This window comes from Malaya genurostris, chromosome 3, assembly GCF_030247185.1.
Source record: "Malaya genurostris strain Urasoe2022 chromosome 3, Malgen_1.1, whole genome shotgun sequence".
Taxonomy (NCBI): domain Eukaryota; kingdom Metazoa; phylum Arthropoda; class Insecta; order Diptera; family Culicidae; genus Malaya; species Malaya genurostris.
The window spans coordinates 9,578,889-9,599,491 of NC_080572.1; the positions used below are offsets into that span (position 1 = coordinate 9,578,889).

Below are 20,603 nucleotides of genomic sequence, written 5' to 3' on the forward strand. Positions count from 1 at the left end.
TTTGGCGAATATGGTCATGGACTTGTGACTGTAATATACGCCCTTTTGCGTATATACGATCGAAAAAGGTTAGAAAGTTAGAAAACTGGTAACATTGTTTATCTGAAGTATAATTAAACAGACGGCTGGACCGCCACTTGTTTTTGAATCCTCAATCTGGTTAGTTGTTTCTTCCTGTGCTCCGAAAGTTCCATAGAATCAACGGTTCGCTTTTCTCATTTGAGTTGAGTCCTTGAACTTATCTCTTTTATACCTGGAAGTAAGTATTATAAAGGAAATACTAAAGTGACATGGTGCATTTGATTAGCTGTGAGCACGGCATTCACTTCCCAAACAGTTTTTTCCCACGCAAGCGCTCATGCGAAATTATGAGTTCACTTCCTTATGATAACTCTACGATGTCAGTTATCTATTACAATTTCACTTTTCGATTTTCCATAAAGCTGAAATGAACTTTTGAGACGATTTCCGCAACAACAGCATTTAGTTAACTATAGCGTGGTTCATCATCGGTGTTTGAACGACCATATAAGCAAAGACATCATATTAACAAGATATCCAGCTCTCACATTTCCCGAACAAATCATTGGCAACATCCTTTTGCGCGGACATGACGCCCTTAGGGGAGTCCGCATCGAATGTCGTACATAGAAGTATGGGGAAAGAAATGTTAAATTCGTCAAATTTTTTCTATAACTAACTCACGAGTCCCCCGACGAAAGACCTATATAGATTAAAACCGGGGAAAAATAAAATTTCATGAAAAAAACAAACCTACTCTCTAATGAACCGAATGTCGTCTGAAGGATGTCTCTACTGAGCGCTAGAGTAGTTATTAGCATAAGCATTGGATACCACCCGTGTGTTGCTACTGAGTTATTTATCAGGACCAATTGACTGATTGCAAAAAGGTTTTTGAAGCAATATGTTTGGGAATAGCACGCTGTTTCACACTGTGCAAACTGCGTTGACCCCTGCATCCTGATCAATACCAATGCCGGCCACATCTACCGGGGAAGGGAAGGATTGTTCGTTCGATGCGTGTTGCTAACACATGGATATTGATCCATGTGTTAGCAACACGCATCGAACGAACAATCCTTCACTTCAGTCCCGAGACTAACAATGGAAACAACATTTTTTTGCAAAATTTTTTTTTATTCATCAACATAATCACCTTTTAGGGTGATACAATGGTTCCAACGTTTTTCCAATTTTTCAATACCATGTTTATAAAAAAATTTATCTTTCGCTTCAAAATAAGCTTTAGTTTCAGCGATGACCTCCTCATTTGAGCCAAATCTTTTTCCCTGGAGCATTTTTTTAAGATCAGCAAAGAGCCAGTAGTCACTGAGGACTAAATCTGGCGAGTATGGGGGGTGGGGAAGCAGATCAAAGCCCAATTCGTTCAATTTCGCCATTGTTTTCATCGACTTGTGGCAGGTTGTTTTTGTTCCATCGAAAGCAATCGCGGCACCCACTTGGAAAAAACCTTTTTCATGCTCAATTTTTCACGAAGGATAGTAAATACACTTCCATATGATATCTGTGTCATCTCAGCAATCTCACGGAGCTTCACTTTACGATCTTTCATTATAATTTTTGTCACTTCACTCACATTTTCCGGTGTAACGGCTTTCACAGGTCTACCCGAGCGTTCCGCGTCATTTGTGTCGGTACGACCACGTTTAAACTCGACGAACCACCGACAAATCGTTGCTTTTGATGGACAAGAGTCCGGATAACATTTTTCAATCCATTGTTTCGCTTGCACGGAAGAGGTTGTTTGGTAGTAAATTTCCCAATAGTAATATCATGTATTGATTGCTCTGGGTAGTCGGCTACCAAAAATGCGTTGAAACTTTATCTTGACAATTTTCACACTTCTGTAAGCCAGCAATAGCGAAATCGGAAATCAATCCGTATAAAATTCAAATGTAGCCTTTGGGAGCACCAGACTTTTAACTTGAATCAGAGTTCATTGTAGTGTTACGCACACAGCCATTTCATATATCGTCGAACTCAATCGAAAAATATATGAAACTCGTTCCTGCGGATTTCTGTTAAAAAGTCTGTAATTCTTTGATTGCGTTGTCTTAAGTAAACAATTATCCATATACATGCAAGATTTTATCTGGTTCTACTTGGTCCCTCACGTTTTTATTATTGGTTGATTTTAATACTTATGGAAGAAATCATACGAAATATTTATTTGACGTTTAAACTGTTATTGTGATGTTTTAACACAGAGAACAGACATCCAAGTATAGATTCCAATGTATGTAGAAAATTTAACGGCTGTTTGGTAAAGTGATCACCAAGTGGCAATTCGCCTATAGAGGCGCTTCGAGCAGCCTAGCTGTCGCTTATGGGCTCTTTCGTTCGAGCTTTCATACAATAGTAATACAAGCGTGCAAAGTCGTACGCAACGGTGATTTTAAACGGATTTTCACTTGTATGCTTTACACAGCTTTTTTGAAAAAGTTCGTACTAGCTTGGATGTCTGTTCTGTATGGTTTTAGGACACCCACATCTGATAATTTTTCAGATCAGTAATTTGCAAGTATGCAAATTTTCTATAATTATCTAATAAAAACCATAAATGCAATGTTTTGAGGACAAACATTTCTTAGTTTATGAGTCACACAGTTGAGTCATTCATCTAGTAATTATGCTATGTTGCTCTTGAAAATAAATCTGTAGTGCAGTTTAGTCGTAACTAGTATTATTTTTATTTTAACAACTTTGCTCCATAGTTTTCCCAGTTTCGTAGGTTGGTAGTATTGATGAAACCCCAGTCCCACCGCTGAGTTTGTTTTCTATGATCACATCTGGCTACTACAACCTTCTTACCAACTAGATCTAGACACTGATTACGGCTTGGCTTTCCGTGAATGATTAGTTTCTTTTCCTGTAAGTATACATAAACAGAATATAGAAATGTTTTGGAAACCGATATGATGATACATACAAAATCGTACTGCCACAGCTGATTCCCTTGCGACTCGTGGCAGTTAAACAGAATAACATCCGAATCATCATTGGAAGCATCCAGGCATTTTTCAACACTAGCTGCTCGAATGTCTCGATAATAGGTCAGTGTAAAAAATTGGTTATTTTGCGGATGTGTTTTGTTGTTGGCACAGCCGAAAACCCCAATTGGTTGCTTAGTCTTATGGTTCAGGGTATCCAAACAAACGTTCGTATTTGCTAGATTCTGAACTCGTCCGGATGCGAAAGGTAGAGGGTCACGTAACGGATATCGAACTAGCAAATCAGGTGCTACCTCCTCTAAAAACCACTTGAAAGGTTTGCATTTCAGTTTTTCTCGCAAAGCTTTCTGTTTGGTCAAATCACCAGCGTCAGTTTTGTCGAATTGGGGATTCCGCTCGTAAAGAAATTGCTTATAATCGTCCATCCAAACCTCGGCAACACGTTTGAAGTTTTTGGTGATGAAGTTCACTCCTCTTGGGTTAGGAAACGGTGAATATCCTCGATACACATGGCCAACACGCGAACAGGGTGCATCCACCAACCGACCACCGCATTGCCATATCTTGAAACTGAGCTCGTACTGTTCACCACCCCAAATGTCTAAACCTTCATCGTAACCTCCAAGTTCCCAGAAGAACTTTGCACTAACTGCAAACAGTCCACCAGCCATAACGGGACTTTCGAATGGTTTTGTAGGATCGCTTGAATCTCCCGGTCGTAGTGGAAGTCGCTTGTAATAGAACTTCCAGTCAAAACCACCACGTTTACCTTCATCTTGCGAGCGATACTCGAATGTATCGTGTACAATCACATCAATAAATGGACACACCACCGTACGGTAGTCCTCAGCAATTGGTTCTGAAAAGAAACAAATTGGTACGTCGTTACAATTTTGAAGTGAGCTGGACTTACCGAGTAAAGGAGGTAGCCAGTTGGTATTAACTTCTGTATGCGAATCAAGAACAATCAGGACATCTCCGTTAGCTGCTTTGGCGCCTGCCAATCTCGCAATGATCAAACCCGATCGCTCTGGTAAGTTGATTAATTTAACTACCGGAGCGAGTTGACTTTCTACAAAATCTTGCAGTGGCTTCCAGAGAAATTTCTTGGTGCTGTGATCATTGATCAATATTATTTCCCTTAACAAATTAGAAGGGGATCGATTCAACACGCTGTAAATTGTTCGTAGCAGTGTGCTCCAGTGTTCATTGTAGAAAATAATAATAACACTAACATTTGGCAGTTCCTGGAGGTAACGCTTTTTACGACACCTGAAAACTAGTGTTTGATGAAATGAGATATCTGATTTGTTTCTCTAAGACCCGGTTTGGTGGCACACTCACTGGGTATGTCGAATGTCTGGCACGGAACGATTGAGTGCGATGATATCACTTATCACAGCTGAGTATCCATTTTCTGAATACAGTTTTCTGTTTAATTTGATGTCTTCTTGTCTTTGCAGTGTCACTGGTTTTCCGTGTTCACCTGGGCCTTGTTGTTCAGCTTCTTTCTCGACATATGCATAGTCATGCCAGTCAATGCGTAAAAGTTCGACGTTTCGCCGACTGCCGTCGAAAAATGACCCATCACTTGCGAAGCGAAGGTACAGTGTATTCTTGAAGTTCGCAAGACTCTGGTACTTCTGAATGATAAGCACCACCGTGATGATCATACACGATAGCACAAACATCAGTTTGAGCACCCATGCGCTAATTGTGGCTTTGCGAGCCTAGAATCACACAAAAAAAGGTTAAAGCAAAACAGGAAACAATGAACTGTACAGAAGAAGATAAAATTAGCATAAAAATGGACCGCTTTGAATGCTTTATAACGTTAGTGGTCGATTGAGGTCGTTGAAAGTAACAGCATTGCGGTGTTCGATATCGTTAAGGTGATGATTATCGTTTTCATTTAAAATATTTGTTTCACGAATTTAGTAAGAAAAGTCATGTAATCATTAAAATAAGGCTACCAGGATCAGTGTCTTGCTTCAGCATCAGTTCATATTACCTCGAATAACAGAGTATTTTGTTGTGATTAGCTATGACCAAAATACAGTAATCATTTTAGACTAAGCTTTCGAAAAAGATATGGCAAATCTTTGTAATCAATCAATCAATTGAAACAGACATGATGCATCATTGTGCAACTCCATGGCTCACTTCGTAATGCACTTTTATAACAAAATTCTATCAGTTTTATCCATTCATGACGGTGACCTTGGCCTTCTACGATTGTCTGTCACTCCAATGTCAACAGTAGTGGAGATGATCACGAATAATTACAACTTACCGTTTAACGATCGCGTCATTCACTTTTTCTTGTAGGTACCGTCATGTGATACTACTTTGTACAATTGAGATTTAAAGAAAGCAAAACATTGAGTTATATATCTCACTGATAAAAGAAAAAAATCTGAATACAAGAAAAATATTACTGCATAAGGGTTCTGATTCAATTAACTAAAGCAGACCCAAATGACGGTAGATACATACGTGCTACTTATGATGATAGCCGGCCGGCAAAGGCTTTTTGTGATTCTTTTTTGTTTTAAGTTTTTCTTTTTGTTGATTCATGCTGGTTTATCCGGTTTGTTTGATTAGATTTCTTTCTTGTGTATACCGACAATCGTTATATTGATTGATAACCCTTCAAAGTAAGTTTAGTGAAATTGGCTCGGCATTGGATTTTTCAAATTCAGTTTATTTATTCTGATAAAAAACAACACGTTAGACTGATGTGCTCTACACTAAATTTCGCCGCATATGGCTCGACACTTAAACTGCAAGTGTTAATCACTTCAAATTTTATGTAAATGAAATCATGTTAAAACTTATTATTATTATACTTAAAATTCATCAATCATCTTTTTCGGGCTGCAGGGATTACATTCATACACATTTTTGGAAAGCTTTTCACGCTTCTCATGGAAAATCATCGAATTTCATATAACCGATTTCGTTGTACTTTTACGATTTGAAAGTACTAAATGAAATACAAATTATTTCGCAACGTTTCTAGTTCAGTTTATAAACAGAATAATGTTAGTTTTGTAAAGTTTTTTAAGTTTTCCACACAATAAGATAAATTTTGCAATGAACTGAAGAAAAAACGCTTCAGTTTGAATATGTGTAATAATTGTAAAAGATCACAAAAACACTCATTTTCTAGACACTCGAAAAATCTTCCGAATTTTTCTGCCATTTTTGCTCTGCAGATAGATAAAAGTTTTGTATCTGTATGTTTTTGGTTTTTGCAAATTTTTCAAAATTTCCATCGAAAATTTCCTAAAACCACCCGCGCGCATGGTACTTGGACGATGGCTTTAACCATCGTTGAGAAATCGAAGAGAGTTCCGTTTTGGACCTCTATTTTTAGGTATATGATCAAAGTAACGTTTTATAGCAGACCGTGCAACTGTGCGTACTTTGGAGTCATAAAAACCCTTCGATCGAGAAAAGTACGCCACCGCACGAAATTGACCATCTACAAAACGCTCATTAGACCGGTTGTTCTCTATGGCCACGAGACCTGGACTATGTTAGTAGAGGACTAACGCGCCCTTAGTGGTTTTTAAAGAAAGGTTCTGCGAACCATCTATGGCGGAGTGCAGATGGAGGAAGGAACGTGAACGTAATTATCATCAATCGAACAACAACGCCTTACGCGATACGAAGTAATATCCTTAACCAAAATAACTATATTTACATACGCCCTAGTTAACAGATCGGCTGAAAAGAACTAAATCCATACAATTTTCAGTTAGTACCAACCTTCAAAAAATACGTGTATAAATTTGACAGCTGTCTGATTATTATTTTGTGAGATATTACATTTTGAGTGAAGCTACTTTTGTTATTGTGAAAAAAATGGAAAAAAAGGAATTTCGTGTGTTGATGAAACACTACTTTTTGATGAAAAAAAGTGCCGCCGATACCAAAAAATGGCTTGATGAGTGTTATCCAGACTCTGCACCGGGCGAAGCAACAATTCGTAAGTGGTTTGCAAAATTTCGTACTGGTCATATGAGCACCGAAGACGAGGAACGCAGTGGACGTCCAAAAGAGGCTGTTACCGATGGAAACGTGAAAAAAAACACAAAATGATTTTCAATGACCGTAAAGTGAAGTTGATCGAGATAGCTGACACCCTAAAGATATCAAAGGAACGTGTTGGACATATTATTCACGAATATTTGGATATGAGAAAGCTTTGTGCAAAATGGATGCCGCGTGAGCTCACAATCGATCAAAAACAACAACGAATTGATGATTCTGAGCAGTGTTTGGAGCTGTTATATCGAAATAAAACCGATTTTTTTCGTCGATATATAACAATGGACGAAACATGGCTCCATCACTTCACTCCGGAGTCCAATCGACAGTCAGCTGAGTGGACTGCACGCGATGAACCGAACCCAAAGCGTGGAAAGACTCAACAATCGGCCGGTAAGGTTATGGCGTCTGTATTTTGGGATTCGCATGGTATAATTTTCATCGACTACCTTGAAAAGGGAAAAACCATCAACAGTGACTATTATATAGCGTTATTAGAGCGTTTGAAGGACGAAATTTCAAAAAAACGGCCTCATTTGAAGAAGAAAAAAGTTTTGTTTCATCAAGACAATGCACCGTGTCACAAGTCGATGAAAACCATGCTGAAATTGAACGAATTGGGCTTCGAATTGCTTCCTCATCCACCGTATTCTCCAGATTTGGCCCCCAGTGACTTTTTCCTGTTCTCAGACCTCAAGAGAATGCTCAGTGATAAAAAATTTAGAAGCAATGAAGAGGTAATCGCTGAAACTGAGGCCTATTTTGAGGCAAAGGACAAATCGTACTACAAAAATGGTATCGAAAAGTTGGAAGTTCGCTATAATCGCTGTATAGCCTCTGATGGCAATTATGTTCAATAATAAAAACAAATTTTGGCAAAAAAATGTGTGTTTCTATTAAACGATACGAACTTTTCAGCCGAACTGTTAAGCACGGTCACAAAAAAATATTTGCACGGTTATATACTTCACGCACGCGTCTTAACCTTAGCGTTTAACCTAAGAAAAAAATTGATCGAACGTTCCTCGAATAATCGACGGAGTTTAGTCTAGCCCGATTTTTAGTAGAAATATTATAAGATTGTAAATAAGAAAATTGTGAAATATCTCTAAGCAACGACCTCACCAGTATCCTGCTTCTACTATTTGCATTGCTGTCAACAACGCGAGATGACACACCACTACTGAGAAAATAAAATAAAATAAACACTCGCTTATGGCTTTGCAGCAGCTCAATTTTATATTTTCAGCTTGAATCACAATGTTGATTTGTAAATTTTCACACATTCCATATAAATCTGATAACACCGACAATGATATACAGATGGCGCTTTGATCGGTTGATGTCGTTTAATTTTTTGCGATAAATTTGCATCGGTTGACGTCGCTTAATTTTGGGCAGTAAATTAACTCTTAGCGTCGCTGAAATCAGGCCCGTACCCAGGATTTCGTTTCGGGAGGGGCCCAAAGATAAAAAAAAATGTTACTGAAGATTGCTTATATACTTAATTCTCGGTGTGCCTTTTACGGGTGTTTTTATCAGACACTTAAAACTTTTCCACTGAAACTGTTATTGTATTAAATTTCTTCACGTTTACTGTCTTGTTATTCTGCAAACCGTCTAAATAATTATATATTTGTTTTTTATTTCGGGAGGGGCCCGGGCCCCTCGGGCCCCCCCTCTGGGTACGTGACTGGCTGAAATATTTTTTATTTTCGTTTCAGCAATGTTAAAAAAATAACACTTTTCACTGAATAACACACACTTGCCATAGCCGCACTATCACTCAAAATAACTGTTTCGATTTATTACTTTACTATAAGTTGCCTGATACACATTGAAATTAGACTTTTTTTTCAGGGCAACATCCAGGCACCAAGTACGATACAGTGATACCAACTCACCTCTCGGTGTAGAAAAAGTGTAGTGCAATTAGCAAAAACGAACGGTTTCAGTGCAACTTCCGCTACACCGGTGTAGTGCAGGTTGAAAATAACAACGCCTTTGCGTTTACGTTTGTGTTTTGTTGGGAGTGTTCCATCATTTAGACCCTACCCCCTTAACTAACACGATCTGCCTATTAGATGAATTTAACAGCAAGTTTTATAAAAATTTGCACATCGTTTTGCCATCATTCATGAAATTGATAATTTTCACTTATCGCGCTGTAATATCGGAACCGAAACTCGGATCTGGATCAACTTTGATGACCTTTTATTTGCATCTTAGCTTGTGAAAATCGGTCAAGGAATTTCCGAGAAACTTGAGTGCGCATTTACTTATAGATTCGCACTTATTACCTTGTAATTCCGGAACCAGAAATTGGATAGAAATTAAATTGAATGGCAAGCTATGGGACTGACCTTTCATTTGAATGTAAGTTTGTGAAAATCTGTTCAGCCATCGCCAAAGCGAATGCATATTTGTGTTACATACATACATACACACACATACACACACACACACACACACACACACACACACACACACACACACACACACACACACACACACAGTTCGCTCAGTTCGTCGAGGTGAATCGAATGGTATATGCTTAAAAAGTCGGTTTAATGGCCTCGGTTTAAAAGTCGGTTTTCACAGTGATTGCATAGCCTTTCTATATGAGAAAGGCAAAAATAAAAAAATCAGCTATTATCAGCGAAAATAATCGTCGGTAATTATCGTTTACATCGTCGATCATGATAACGAAAATCGTTTGATTGATATTGGAGTAGCGTTATTACCAGCTCCCTGCTATGACCTCATGAAACTGTGGTTAGCATCATTCTGCAAATACCAAAACAATGAAGAAGAATGGCTAACAAAAAATTGGATTTTACAATCTACTTGTTTATTCAGTACCCTTTACCGCACTTCCCCGCAAATTATCGATCAGAATATCATTACTACGATAAGGAAATTAAGATCGCTCTGATTGCCCACCAAATGCCCCAGATGTTCACTCAGGCAAATTGAGTAGTGAAAATCATAAGGCAAATCTTATGATGCATCAAAAATCACCAAAATCGAAATTTCATAAGATAAATATGAAAAATATACCTCTGCAATGTACATCTTATCTATCACTATTATAGTTTTCATACGAACAACTTATGAACTTCACAATATATGAGAGAAGTTATGTTTATCATAGAATTTTCGCACAATGTTCCTAAAAATTTCGTATAAATTTCATAAGGCGTTTTATTGGAATTCCTGTTTTCGGGATTTCATAAGGCGATCTTATGATTCGCTTACGATATTCTTGTGGCTAAAAATCATACGAAATCATTATGAAATTCCATATATTTTTTGCCTGAGTGTTGGCTACGATCGCACTTGCTGGAGCGCCCTATCCTTGCCACCGGGCTGGTTATCACTTCTGATCAGTGTTGCGCAATTATCACCAAGTCAAATATTGCCGCTGAATATAATCTCATTTCTATCAATATCACTGCTGTTATATTTTTTAAATTCACACTTGATTAGGACATATTCAGCAGTGTTCTTGTTCTAGATGCATAATTTATGTCAGTTTTAAAATTTAAATCTGGATTTTATAACAAGAAAAACTGGCAGCCCCAGCAGTGTTTAACTAGTGTTTCAAATATAGAAAAAGTAGAACGGCATCGTATGCCAGTTTTAAATTTGGCAGAAGAACTGTTCGTTTAAATAAAACTAGAACGGTTTGCTGGGGATACGTTTGTTCCAGTTTCAGTTCTATTATAGATCTTCCATATAAAACTTCTAGCTGCTGAATTTGCTCTTATGAATGATCATTCTCACGATTATCACTCATGCAACGATTTTCACTTGCAGATGAAGCTATTCAGATGTCGGAAGTGCAATACGCAATAGCCATATGCAATGCAAATACAGCGAAAAAAATGAATAATGATTATGAAGACAACAAATTTTGTTCCAGATAGGGTTACCACCCTGGGCGCATCTCTCGCCCGACAGCAATCTTATTTGGGGAAAAAGATCCTGCATTTGGCTTCCCGGAATCTCAACTCATTCATAAATAGTGCGGTAACTCCTGATGCTAGAGATATTTTTAAGCACTAGTTTTACTTTTTTCTCACATTGCTTGGAGTTTATACGACGACGTTCATATCTAACTATGGATTTAATTACGGGAAACTCAACGATGAGAGGGATATGCGCATTGTTTTGTCTAGGTGATCTGTTTCTATGGTTAATAACAATGTTTTAATCAATGAGTGCTGCTTATTAGTGAACTATCGATTGGTGGGATCTAATTTTCCATGTGAACGAAAATTCAGTGAAAATCGCTGCAGGACTGACAATCGTGAGAATGAATTTGAATGATTATCGTTTCATTATCACTTGTGAGTTTATGGGACATCACTATACTGATATCAAACGGGATGAGATTTTGTCCACACTCTCTTCGAGTGATCGTAATCGTCGTTGATTTTGCTGATGGTGATAATTGATCGATGAAATCGGGCACGATTTTTTTTCAACGGTGATATTCGGTTTCGCATGCTTCGAATTTTATTTTAACCAACTTTGGTTGTTTGAGTTTCTCATGTAGAAAGGCTATGCTATCACTGTGAAAACCGACTCTTCAACGGAGGCCGTAGACATCTCAGAGATGCCTGAACCGATTTCCACAAATTCAGAATTAAATGGAAAATCTTATGGTCCCATAGATCGCTATTGAATTTTATCTTTATCCGATCTCCGGTTCCGAAATTACAAGGTAATATGTGCAAATCTATGAGTAAATGCGAACTTAACTTTTTCGGATTAGTTAGTAGATATATAAATCTACGTTGGGACTACTAGACTAGGTTTGCACTTCCTTTGTTTATTAAAGAAAAGCTCCAAAAACGAAACTCATTTCGATTTCTTAGCAACGATTAAATTAAAGCTCTCAGTGTCTTAAAAGATACTGTGCGATTTCGTCCAGATCGAAATTCCGGCTTCGGAATTATAGGGCGATGAGTGTCAAAACTTTTAAGCTGTCATACAAAAATATGCACAATCGGTACGCATCGGTTCGTCCTGGTACGCATCGAACCGTGCTAAAACACCTTCGCTCAGCACACAGCCTGCTTTGTTCAATTTTGTATAAAGTGCAGGATTGCCACATTTAAATCTATATTAACTTAACATAACTGTTTACAAATTGAAGGTTATGGTAGTTTATACTTAATAAAGTTTTTGATTTTATTCAAGTTTGAAAAATATCTTGGCAAAATCTTCTTGTGATGTTTTTGAAAATATAATTACACCACTAGGTGGATTAAAAACAGGTTTTCATATTATGGTTATTATGAGTGTTTTGTTTTAGACAGGTAGTTGAGTAGCTGAGTATTTTGTTCGAAAGATTTATGATATCTCTTAAATGTCATTCTACACACTATGTGATAACAGTTACAATACTGATAACGATATAGCAACTGCAGCCTTGAGGTGCCTATTTATTGAATCATGATATTGTTCGAGTTTCTTCAAATGGTTTTCTAACAATACTTGAAGTACTTAGAGGGGATAGTTAACTACAGGTGGGATTTCAAAATCATTTCGGGTAAGATACCTGCTTTTGCCAAATGATCAGATGCTTCAGGTCATAATTGTTAAATCATATTAAAAATCTTTTTGTTTCAACATACTTTGCAGCCGATTCATAGAACCATTGCATGGCTCGTGCTACGATCCTATTGACACTAAGAATCCTTCCAGGTTGTAAGACCAGTGCATTATTAATATAATTTCATCGTAAATGAGGTTATTTCATTGCAATACGGTAGAGAAACACAACTTTTTATGATTTTTGCAGAAGATATTAATATTGATTTATGAAAACACATTTCTCCGAACAACCACATTCTCAATTTTTTCTCTTTAGATCTTACAATGATAAAAAAATCATTTTCACGCTCAATTACTGATGACATAGCAATTTTGTCATAGTTTATTACTAGGTGCATTTGATGAGCTAATTGTAAAACTTTGGCTGACAGTTTCAGTCATAATTGCTAGTAACTAAATTTAGGACTACCGAGATTCTCAATAAGTAAACGTTTTTCTGAGACGATTACCGAGATTCAACAATACGATTCAAGTGTGCATATCTCTAGTATTTTCCTATTGTTATAAACTATTACCAATCTAAAAACCTTTCGGTTTAGTAAGGTGAGTAAACTTAAAAATTCTTATCTCATCTATATTCTATAAAATAAATAGAAATAAAGTTCAATACATAATAAGAGTATTAACAGATACTACAAAATTTAATAAAAACATTTTAGTAAATATTATTAGTCATTCTTATAACAACTACACATTCTTATAACTTGTACACGTGAAACAACTTGTACAGTACCTTGGAATAAGGAGTTGTTTCAATTAAGTGGGATCGATTCTCAGATCTTGTCGACCTCAAACATATGTAGAATTTAATGTATAGCCCCGGGAATCCGAAATATGAATATTCATCTCATGCTCGATTATTTTAGACAATCGGGATTAATTTGATCCGTCATTTGTAACTTTTTCCATTCAGATCTTTGTTCAGACTAACATTTATCGAAACTTAAAAGTGTCATCACAACCTGTCTTATGAGATAACCTCAACAGAGATATAATTTTTCTGATTTTAATATAATAACGCAAACGCATTAAGTTTAACCTCGTCTAAGTTTAATACGTCCATTAAGTGCTTTCGGCTTTTGTCATAAAAAAGCAGTTGCCTCATAAAGTATATGTTCATTTGGTGATGGACTATTCATCTCACTTGTTTTACCACGACCTTTACTGAATAGTTGACTAACTATTGCAACTAGCTGATTCAGAGTTTATTGTTAGAAATATCGCGTTATTTAAATTGCATGAGTTGAGATTTTCTGAACGATAGATTTGAAAGATAAACGATTCTTTGTTAAATTTCATCGATAAATTTGGCATATTTTGAAAGACTTCGAATAAGCAAAAACAACGAACTTGAAAGATAGCTTAAGAGGATTCTGAGCCTAATGTTAAACACAACAATTCTGATGGTATTAAATAACAACAAAACTAAGCGTACTTCTATTATTTTATTCAATAATAATACCGGATTTGATTTGATTTGATACCATATTTGTTTAATAACAATATCCTCAAGTTTAGCTTGGCTCGTTATAGCATGGGAATTTTACGGTTCGTTTGACTCCCTATGAAGTAATCGCCAATTTGTTACTATAAGGGTCTGTAGTGTTGATAATACTTCTATGTTAGATTAAAACTCAATTAGATTAAAACAATTAATCTATCACAATGTTTTTTGCAACAGTACAGATATACAAATATAATGTATACCGCATCACAATCAATCTGCCTTTTACCGATATTTTTAAATGACCTTCCGCAATATATCAAAAATCGACTAGTTCTTTCAGTGCGACGAAGGAAGCTATTATCACAAGCAGTACGAATACAACGATGAGTTCAATCACCTGCTGACTGGAGTGCGACCGACTAATCCCATCCGTTTATATTAGCTTAGAATTCATTATAGAAATTCATTGAAGATGGTCACAAAAGAAGTGGTTGATAAAAATGATATAACATAACACAAACCGTAAACGACGATCGACAGGACTAGCCTCTGTATCAACGTTCCTCATCACATTAAAGTGGACGGCTTGTACAGCCTACATCGTGCAGCGTCCCATTCACGCGTCTTTCAAATATTAATAGCGACAGTTTATTTTATTTTTTGTTTGTACAGAAATCGGGATCACGATGGAAACTGGTTATGAGAGTATATTGCCATAAACAAACCAAACTCGGTTTTCGGTGATAATAAAAAAGATGATAGATATTTTTTCAATGCGATTAAATTTAAGACAAATCAGAGAAGGAAAACCAAACTATGTTAACAATTTAGATATCTTTCCACAGCTTATCGCAGTTTGCGTAAACATACTCCTACACACCTTACGATAAGCGGAATGCTTAATTTGCCTAAACATTCTCGGAACTTTCATCGTTTTGTGATTTCAATAAAATTGTTCGATTCAACTCTAATTATTTCAGCAACAATGACAACATGCTTTATGTTATCTCTACGCCCACGTATGCACACTAACAGGTGATAAAATGTTACCGCAAACCGGAAAACTCGCGACGTGTAAACGTGTGACGAAGGCAGCACATGTGTGCCTGCGATGACCGTTTGATAAAGACTATCCAGTGCTTGCCAAATTCTGGCTAAGTGGACTCTAGAAGCTGCCATCACCGAAAGGGATCGTCCTTAGCTAATGAATGATTTATTGGTTATGTTTTCAGCTTTTTTCAACACGTTGTTTATAACGGTCTATGAGCAAATGACTGTTGAATTTCTCGATAGCCATTTATGGCTAACCCCTGATACAAACGAAATTTATAGCTCCACTACCGTTGTCGTATGAATTTTGATATGGCAAAAACACAAGCTGTTATGATACCACGGAATAGTTAATTGCGAGCGAGTGGCGCGGGATTCGTCATCGGTTTTTAAAAATTTTTGCTACGACATGTTTGTGGAAGATCCTCTTCGTTGCTCCGTTTTAATCAATAATGATGTGATTAGAGCTACAGCTTTCATAGCTTGAGCTACTACTGGACCTTAAAAAAAACTGGGTCAGCAACATAGAAAGATGACGTCTTGTTTTAAAAGAACAACAATCTGTGGCACATAGTCGGGAAGTAGAAAGAACGACAGGAAAAAACGAATATCAAGGTCTCAAACAAGAATTTTTCGCGTGATATGTTAACAGTTTCTTTTTATAGCTCATTGCTCATTGATTTGGACTTTCATAGCAACTTAGAGTTCTAAATCTGTGCACATTATAATTCCGCAGCTGGATTCTTGTAAAATTTCCTAGCAGTTTCAGTTTGCGAAAACCGTTACAACTATCCCTGGGAAATCTAAGTGAGTTCAGTTTTCTTTTTCACCTTTTCTGGTACTACTGGAATCGAAAACTAGGGGCCGATTCGTTGAACCATCAACTAGCAAGACTTGGAACAGTTTCTCAGAGTTTTTATATTTTGCAGTCCCTCAAATGACAGATTAGTATTTTAACACTTTTCAGTCAATAATTGCGAAGCCGGAAGTCGGTTTCCGATAAAGTTTCTTGGTAACTTTTTAGATCATATGATGTTTTTATTTGATCTTTATTTTGTGAAAATCGGTTCAACTGTTTCTGGGAAAATCGAAATAAGTTTTGTTTTCAAGGAGTTTTTTACCATTATTTCCGCTATTTCTGGTACAGGCCATACCGTTTCGTTTGGCCATGAACTAATAAGACTTACATATAGAAATAGTTATTATTACAGTTTTGCAGAGTTTATTCGTTCTTAGTATCGTCACCTAAAAGACGGTTGGAAACTTTTAACATTTTTTACCTTATAATTTTGAAATTGGAATTCGGTTCCTGATGAAATTAAATTGCAATCAATGAGATCATAAGGCCTTTCATTTGAATCTTAGTTAGCGAAATTTTTTAGAGCTATCTCCGGCGAAATAAGTTACATTTTGAAGATTTGAACCACTATTTCTGATACTGCTTGAAGCGGAAATCTCAATGAGTTTGTTTGATCGTCAACTAACAAGATCTGGAAATTAGAATATACTGCTAACAGAATTTGACGAATCTAATCTTGCATAGCCACACTTCCGAAATTAAATTTTGTGTACTCTCTGTAATTCCAGTATAAGAAATCGGATCTAAATGGAATTCAGGAACTTTCTGTGGGCTCTTTCATTTGAAACTAAGATTCTGAAAATCAGTGGACCCATCTCAGAGAAAAGTTAATTCACATATTCTATTTTGCTTAGCACGAATGACCCTGTAACTCCGGAATCGGGAGTAAGATCCGGATAGAATTAAGAAATTTCAATTTGAATTTAAGTTCGTTGAAATCGGTATATACGTTCATAAGTATGATTTGAGGTAATCGCTTATCAAATATATCAAAAATCAAGAGTTTCCATTGATTATAAAGCGACTCGTTGTTGCGGCACCACGAGGCTATTTTTGGTGGTCATTTAAAGCAGACCCTGTTAGCTTGGAACGAAATCAATCTTCAGTCACAGAGAACGGACATCCAAGCTAGTACAAACTTTTTCATAAAAGCTTTGTAAAGCATACAAGTAAAAGTCCGTTAAAAAATCACCGTTGCGCACGATTTGCACGAATGAATTACCATTGTATGAAAGCTCGAACGCAAGAGCCCATAAGGGATTACTGGGATGCTCGAAGCTCCAGGAGAATTGCTACATTGAGTATTATGACAGCTCCCTTACAACCACAAATGCTAATGATATTGGTTTGTTTTCATCAGGACACGCATGTAATAAACACGATTCATACAATCAATCAACTTCGGTCGACGAAAAGATTAATTTATTAATATTTTTAGCCGAATATTGCTCTCGTACCCGACGTTAAAATGTTCCGTGAACTTGACGTAGTGTTTTTTCATATGAATTGCTTACAATTAATGTTTATGTTCCGTGACCGTTCCATGTCGGTGATCGCATGATGTTACGTGTGAATCGCTTTTACATATTGTTTTGTTTTCATCAGGAAACGTATTGGCCACCCATTTTTAACTAGGGCCGCCGTTATTTTTCACCGTGCATAGAAACCTCAATGGTGATTGCTTTTTAAAACAACAGTTAAACTTCTTACACAAATTGAAGTCTCTACTTGGATGATAACATTCAACATATCATGTCAGACATTTGTCTCTCCTAATTCTATTTACAAGATTCGATGCGGACTCACCTGAGGGCACCATGCTCGCAAAAAAGGATGTTGCCAATGATTTGTTCGGGAAATGTGAGAGCTGGATATCTTGTTATTATGATGTCTTTGGTTATAGTAAAGCGAATTGGACTATAAACAAAAATAAGTGATGATATTACCTATCAACCGGTGTCATTTCAAGTGAATTGACGTTATCCAGAAAAATAGCTAAATTTGAACTTAATTCTGTTTAATTAAAAGGTAACAGGCATCTTTTAAAAATATGATCACATTTGACTGCGTGTTGATACATTCGTTGCCGGAAAAAAATGTGAGCATCTTTTTTGGTTCTGATTACCACGGATTATTAAAAATATTAACTCTCAGTAATCGGGAACAAAAATAATCAAAGAGATGCTCTCATTAAAAATGTTTGAAAAATTTTGCAAAGTTTACTGCCGCTAGATTGGTATCTTTGCTTTTGAAGTTTTGACTACGTTGGAAATAATCTTATGCTGATTATTCTTCATTGGGTGTAACGCTTTATTGTTGAATCGAAGTGTTCAACATGTGTCAAATATAACGATCCATTTCAAATTACCCGCAATTCGATTGCCACTTTTAAATCCAAGAAGCGATGTTGCACGAAAGTTCTACTCGCGTGCAATATTCGATGTTTTCAGTCATCTCTCATCAGCTGTTATATCTTTGACAGCAGTATCACCCATCCACCCCACAAAATAAGCTACCTTTTCATCGCAAGTGATTGTCAACACACTTGCAGCACGATAATGCTGTTGTCCAATCTGTCAAAATATTCGAGTTTTCTGCTCCTTTATTCTAGTTCCCTGAGTAGTCAAAAATCAAGAGATTTAATAAAAATATTGAATATTTACAAGTTTTCGAGAGCTGGCGCACATCGATTGTTCATTCGCCAGATCACAATGTCCGAAAACAAACCGCCACTGTTAGAGCGAGCTCGGAATATAGTGCCTGGTCTCGAACCGGGTAGACATAAAGGACAAGCAGGCCGTATTGGAGTTGTAGGTGGATCAATGGAATACACCGGAGCGCCATACTTTGCCGCCATCAGTGCACTAAAGGTGGGAGCAGATCTCGTTCACGTTTTCTGTCCTCAGGCTGCTGCACAGGTAATCAAATCGTATAGTCCGGAGTTGATTGTGCATCCTTTGTTGGACAGTAACAATGCTATTATTCAAATTGAACCATGGCTGGAACGGTTGCATGTACTAGTGATCGGACCAGGTTTGGGGCGTGATCGTTTAGTCTTGCAAACGGTTTCCGAATTGATAAAAATCTGCCGACAATTGCAGAAGCCGTTGATCATTGATGCAGATGGGCTTTACCTGATCACTCACGACATTAGTCTAGTAAAGGATTACTATGGTGTCATCCTAACTCCGAATGCTATCGAATTTTGTCGCTTGTTTGGAGATGATCGAGATAAAATTATGCAGATGATGGAGAAACTTGGACGAGGAGTTACTGTGATCGAAAAGGGCCTAAATGACCGTATTTATGATTCGCTTACGTTAGAAAAATACGAATGTCCTCAAGGAGGTTCAGGACGCCGTTGTGGAGGACAAGGAGATTTGCTTTCAGGAGCTCTAGCGACTTTCTACTTCTGGGCGTTAGAATCAAGGGAGATCAGCCCCGCCGTGGTAGCTTGTACAGCCGCAAGTTTTCTTACGAAGAATTGTAACAGTTATGCGTATAAGGCTAAGGGACGTAGTATGACTTGTAGCGATATGATCGAGCAGATCCATAGTGTTTTCGAGGATTATTTCGAACACAAGAAAGAATAGGAATAGTTGAGGGTTATTGAATCGTTCGGGATATTTTCATGTTTAAGAAGTATGTAGATGGTGATGATATTTAGTTTTATCAGGAATGAAACGAATAACATATTTAATACAGGGTAAAACGAACAATGATTCGGCCTAGTAATCTGATTACGAGGAATGTAATATGTGACGGTTTCAGGATATCTATGTGTGCATTCAAACCGACTTTAAAATATATTTAAATGAAAAATCAATCAATTGATTTTTATTTCTGTTATTAGTTAAGATAATACTAAGAGCCTACACCCTAGTCCTAGTATGATAATCGCACACTAATCATTCTGAAATGCATTTGAAACAACTATAATGAAGAATACAAATAGAAACAAGAACTTCTTACAGAACCAGTCGAGCTTTCGAGTAAGACGCACGCGTTTTGGTGTTTCTCTTGTATCATAGTTTGTATTAGAGTGGTAGTTCTTCCTTCGGTGTTGACTCGCACTGTGTTGGTGCACGAGTCGCTAGTGTGGAGGAGCGATTACGATTGGAGACTGTAGTAGCGAATGCGTGGCATTGTAGTGGTTGTGTGTTGGTGATTTCAGCACCGACAACGACGCTGATCTTAGGTGCAGGGTTGCCACATATGCAGATTAATCTGCATTTTACAGATTTTTCAGATAAATTTGTGACCAAGATTCTGTATATGCAGATTTGCAGATTTTTGGCAAAAAATACAGATTTGTACAGATTTTTGATAGCGTGGATTAAAAATTGCTTATACTTTCAAAAATTGCTTCTGATAAGATGAAAAGATGGCCATAACGTAAGGTAGCAAAGAAGAAAGATTACCAATTGATCAATCAGATTAAGTTTAACTTTCAGATTGGATTTTGAAAGTTTTTCGTCAAATCATTATTTCGAAAGGCTCCAAAGCAAAAAGCGTTTTTTCAACTACAAAATCATAAAATTCAGACTAAGAAAAGTTTTGGTTTTTTTAAATT

General features: G+C 36.9%; 2 protein-coding genes across 4 annotated transcripts; one reads left to right on the forward strand and one right to left on the reverse strand.

Moving 5' to 3' along the window:
• Positions 1-1,119: 1,119 nt before the first annotated feature.
• Positions 1,120-15,235, reverse strand: LOC131437450 (N-acetylgalactosaminyltransferase 6-like). 2 transcript variants are annotated; one of them, XM_058606816.1, is made up of 5 exons: positions 15,002-15,235; positions 4,338-4,723; positions 3,907-4,265; positions 2,972-3,852; positions 1,120-2,911 (listed from the first exon to the last, which is right to left on the reverse strand). In XM_058606816.1, exons 1-5 carry the CDS (start codon positions 15,050-15,052, stop codon positions 2,732-2,734), a joined length of 1,857 nt encoding a protein of 618 aa, XP_058462799.1. In that variant the 5' UTR covers positions 15,053-15,235; the 3' UTR covers positions 1,120-2,731. The 2 variants fall into 2 exon arrangements, with proteins under 2 accessions (XP_058462799.1, XP_058462800.1); XM_058606817.1 differs by lacking the exon at positions 15,002-15,235 and adding an exon at positions 5,005-6,016.
• Positions 15,236-18,568: 3,333 nt separating this feature from the next.
• Positions 18,569-19,856, forward strand: LOC131438208 (ATP-dependent (S)-NAD(P)H-hydrate dehydratase). 2 transcript variants are annotated; one of them, XM_058608074.1, is made up of 2 exons: positions 18,569-18,948; positions 19,132-19,856. In XM_058608074.1, the coding sequence occupies exons 1-2, from the start codon at positions 18,589-18,591 to the stop codon at positions 19,621-19,623; spliced, it is 852 nt and encodes a 283-aa protein (XP_058464057.1). In that variant the 5' UTR covers positions 18,569-18,588; the 3' UTR covers positions 19,624-19,856. The 2 variants fall into 2 exon arrangements, with proteins under 2 accessions (XP_058464057.1, XP_058464056.1); XM_058608073.1 differs by having other exon boundaries at positions 18,569-19,856.
• The last annotated feature ends 747 nt before the right edge of the window (positions 19,857-20,603 follow it).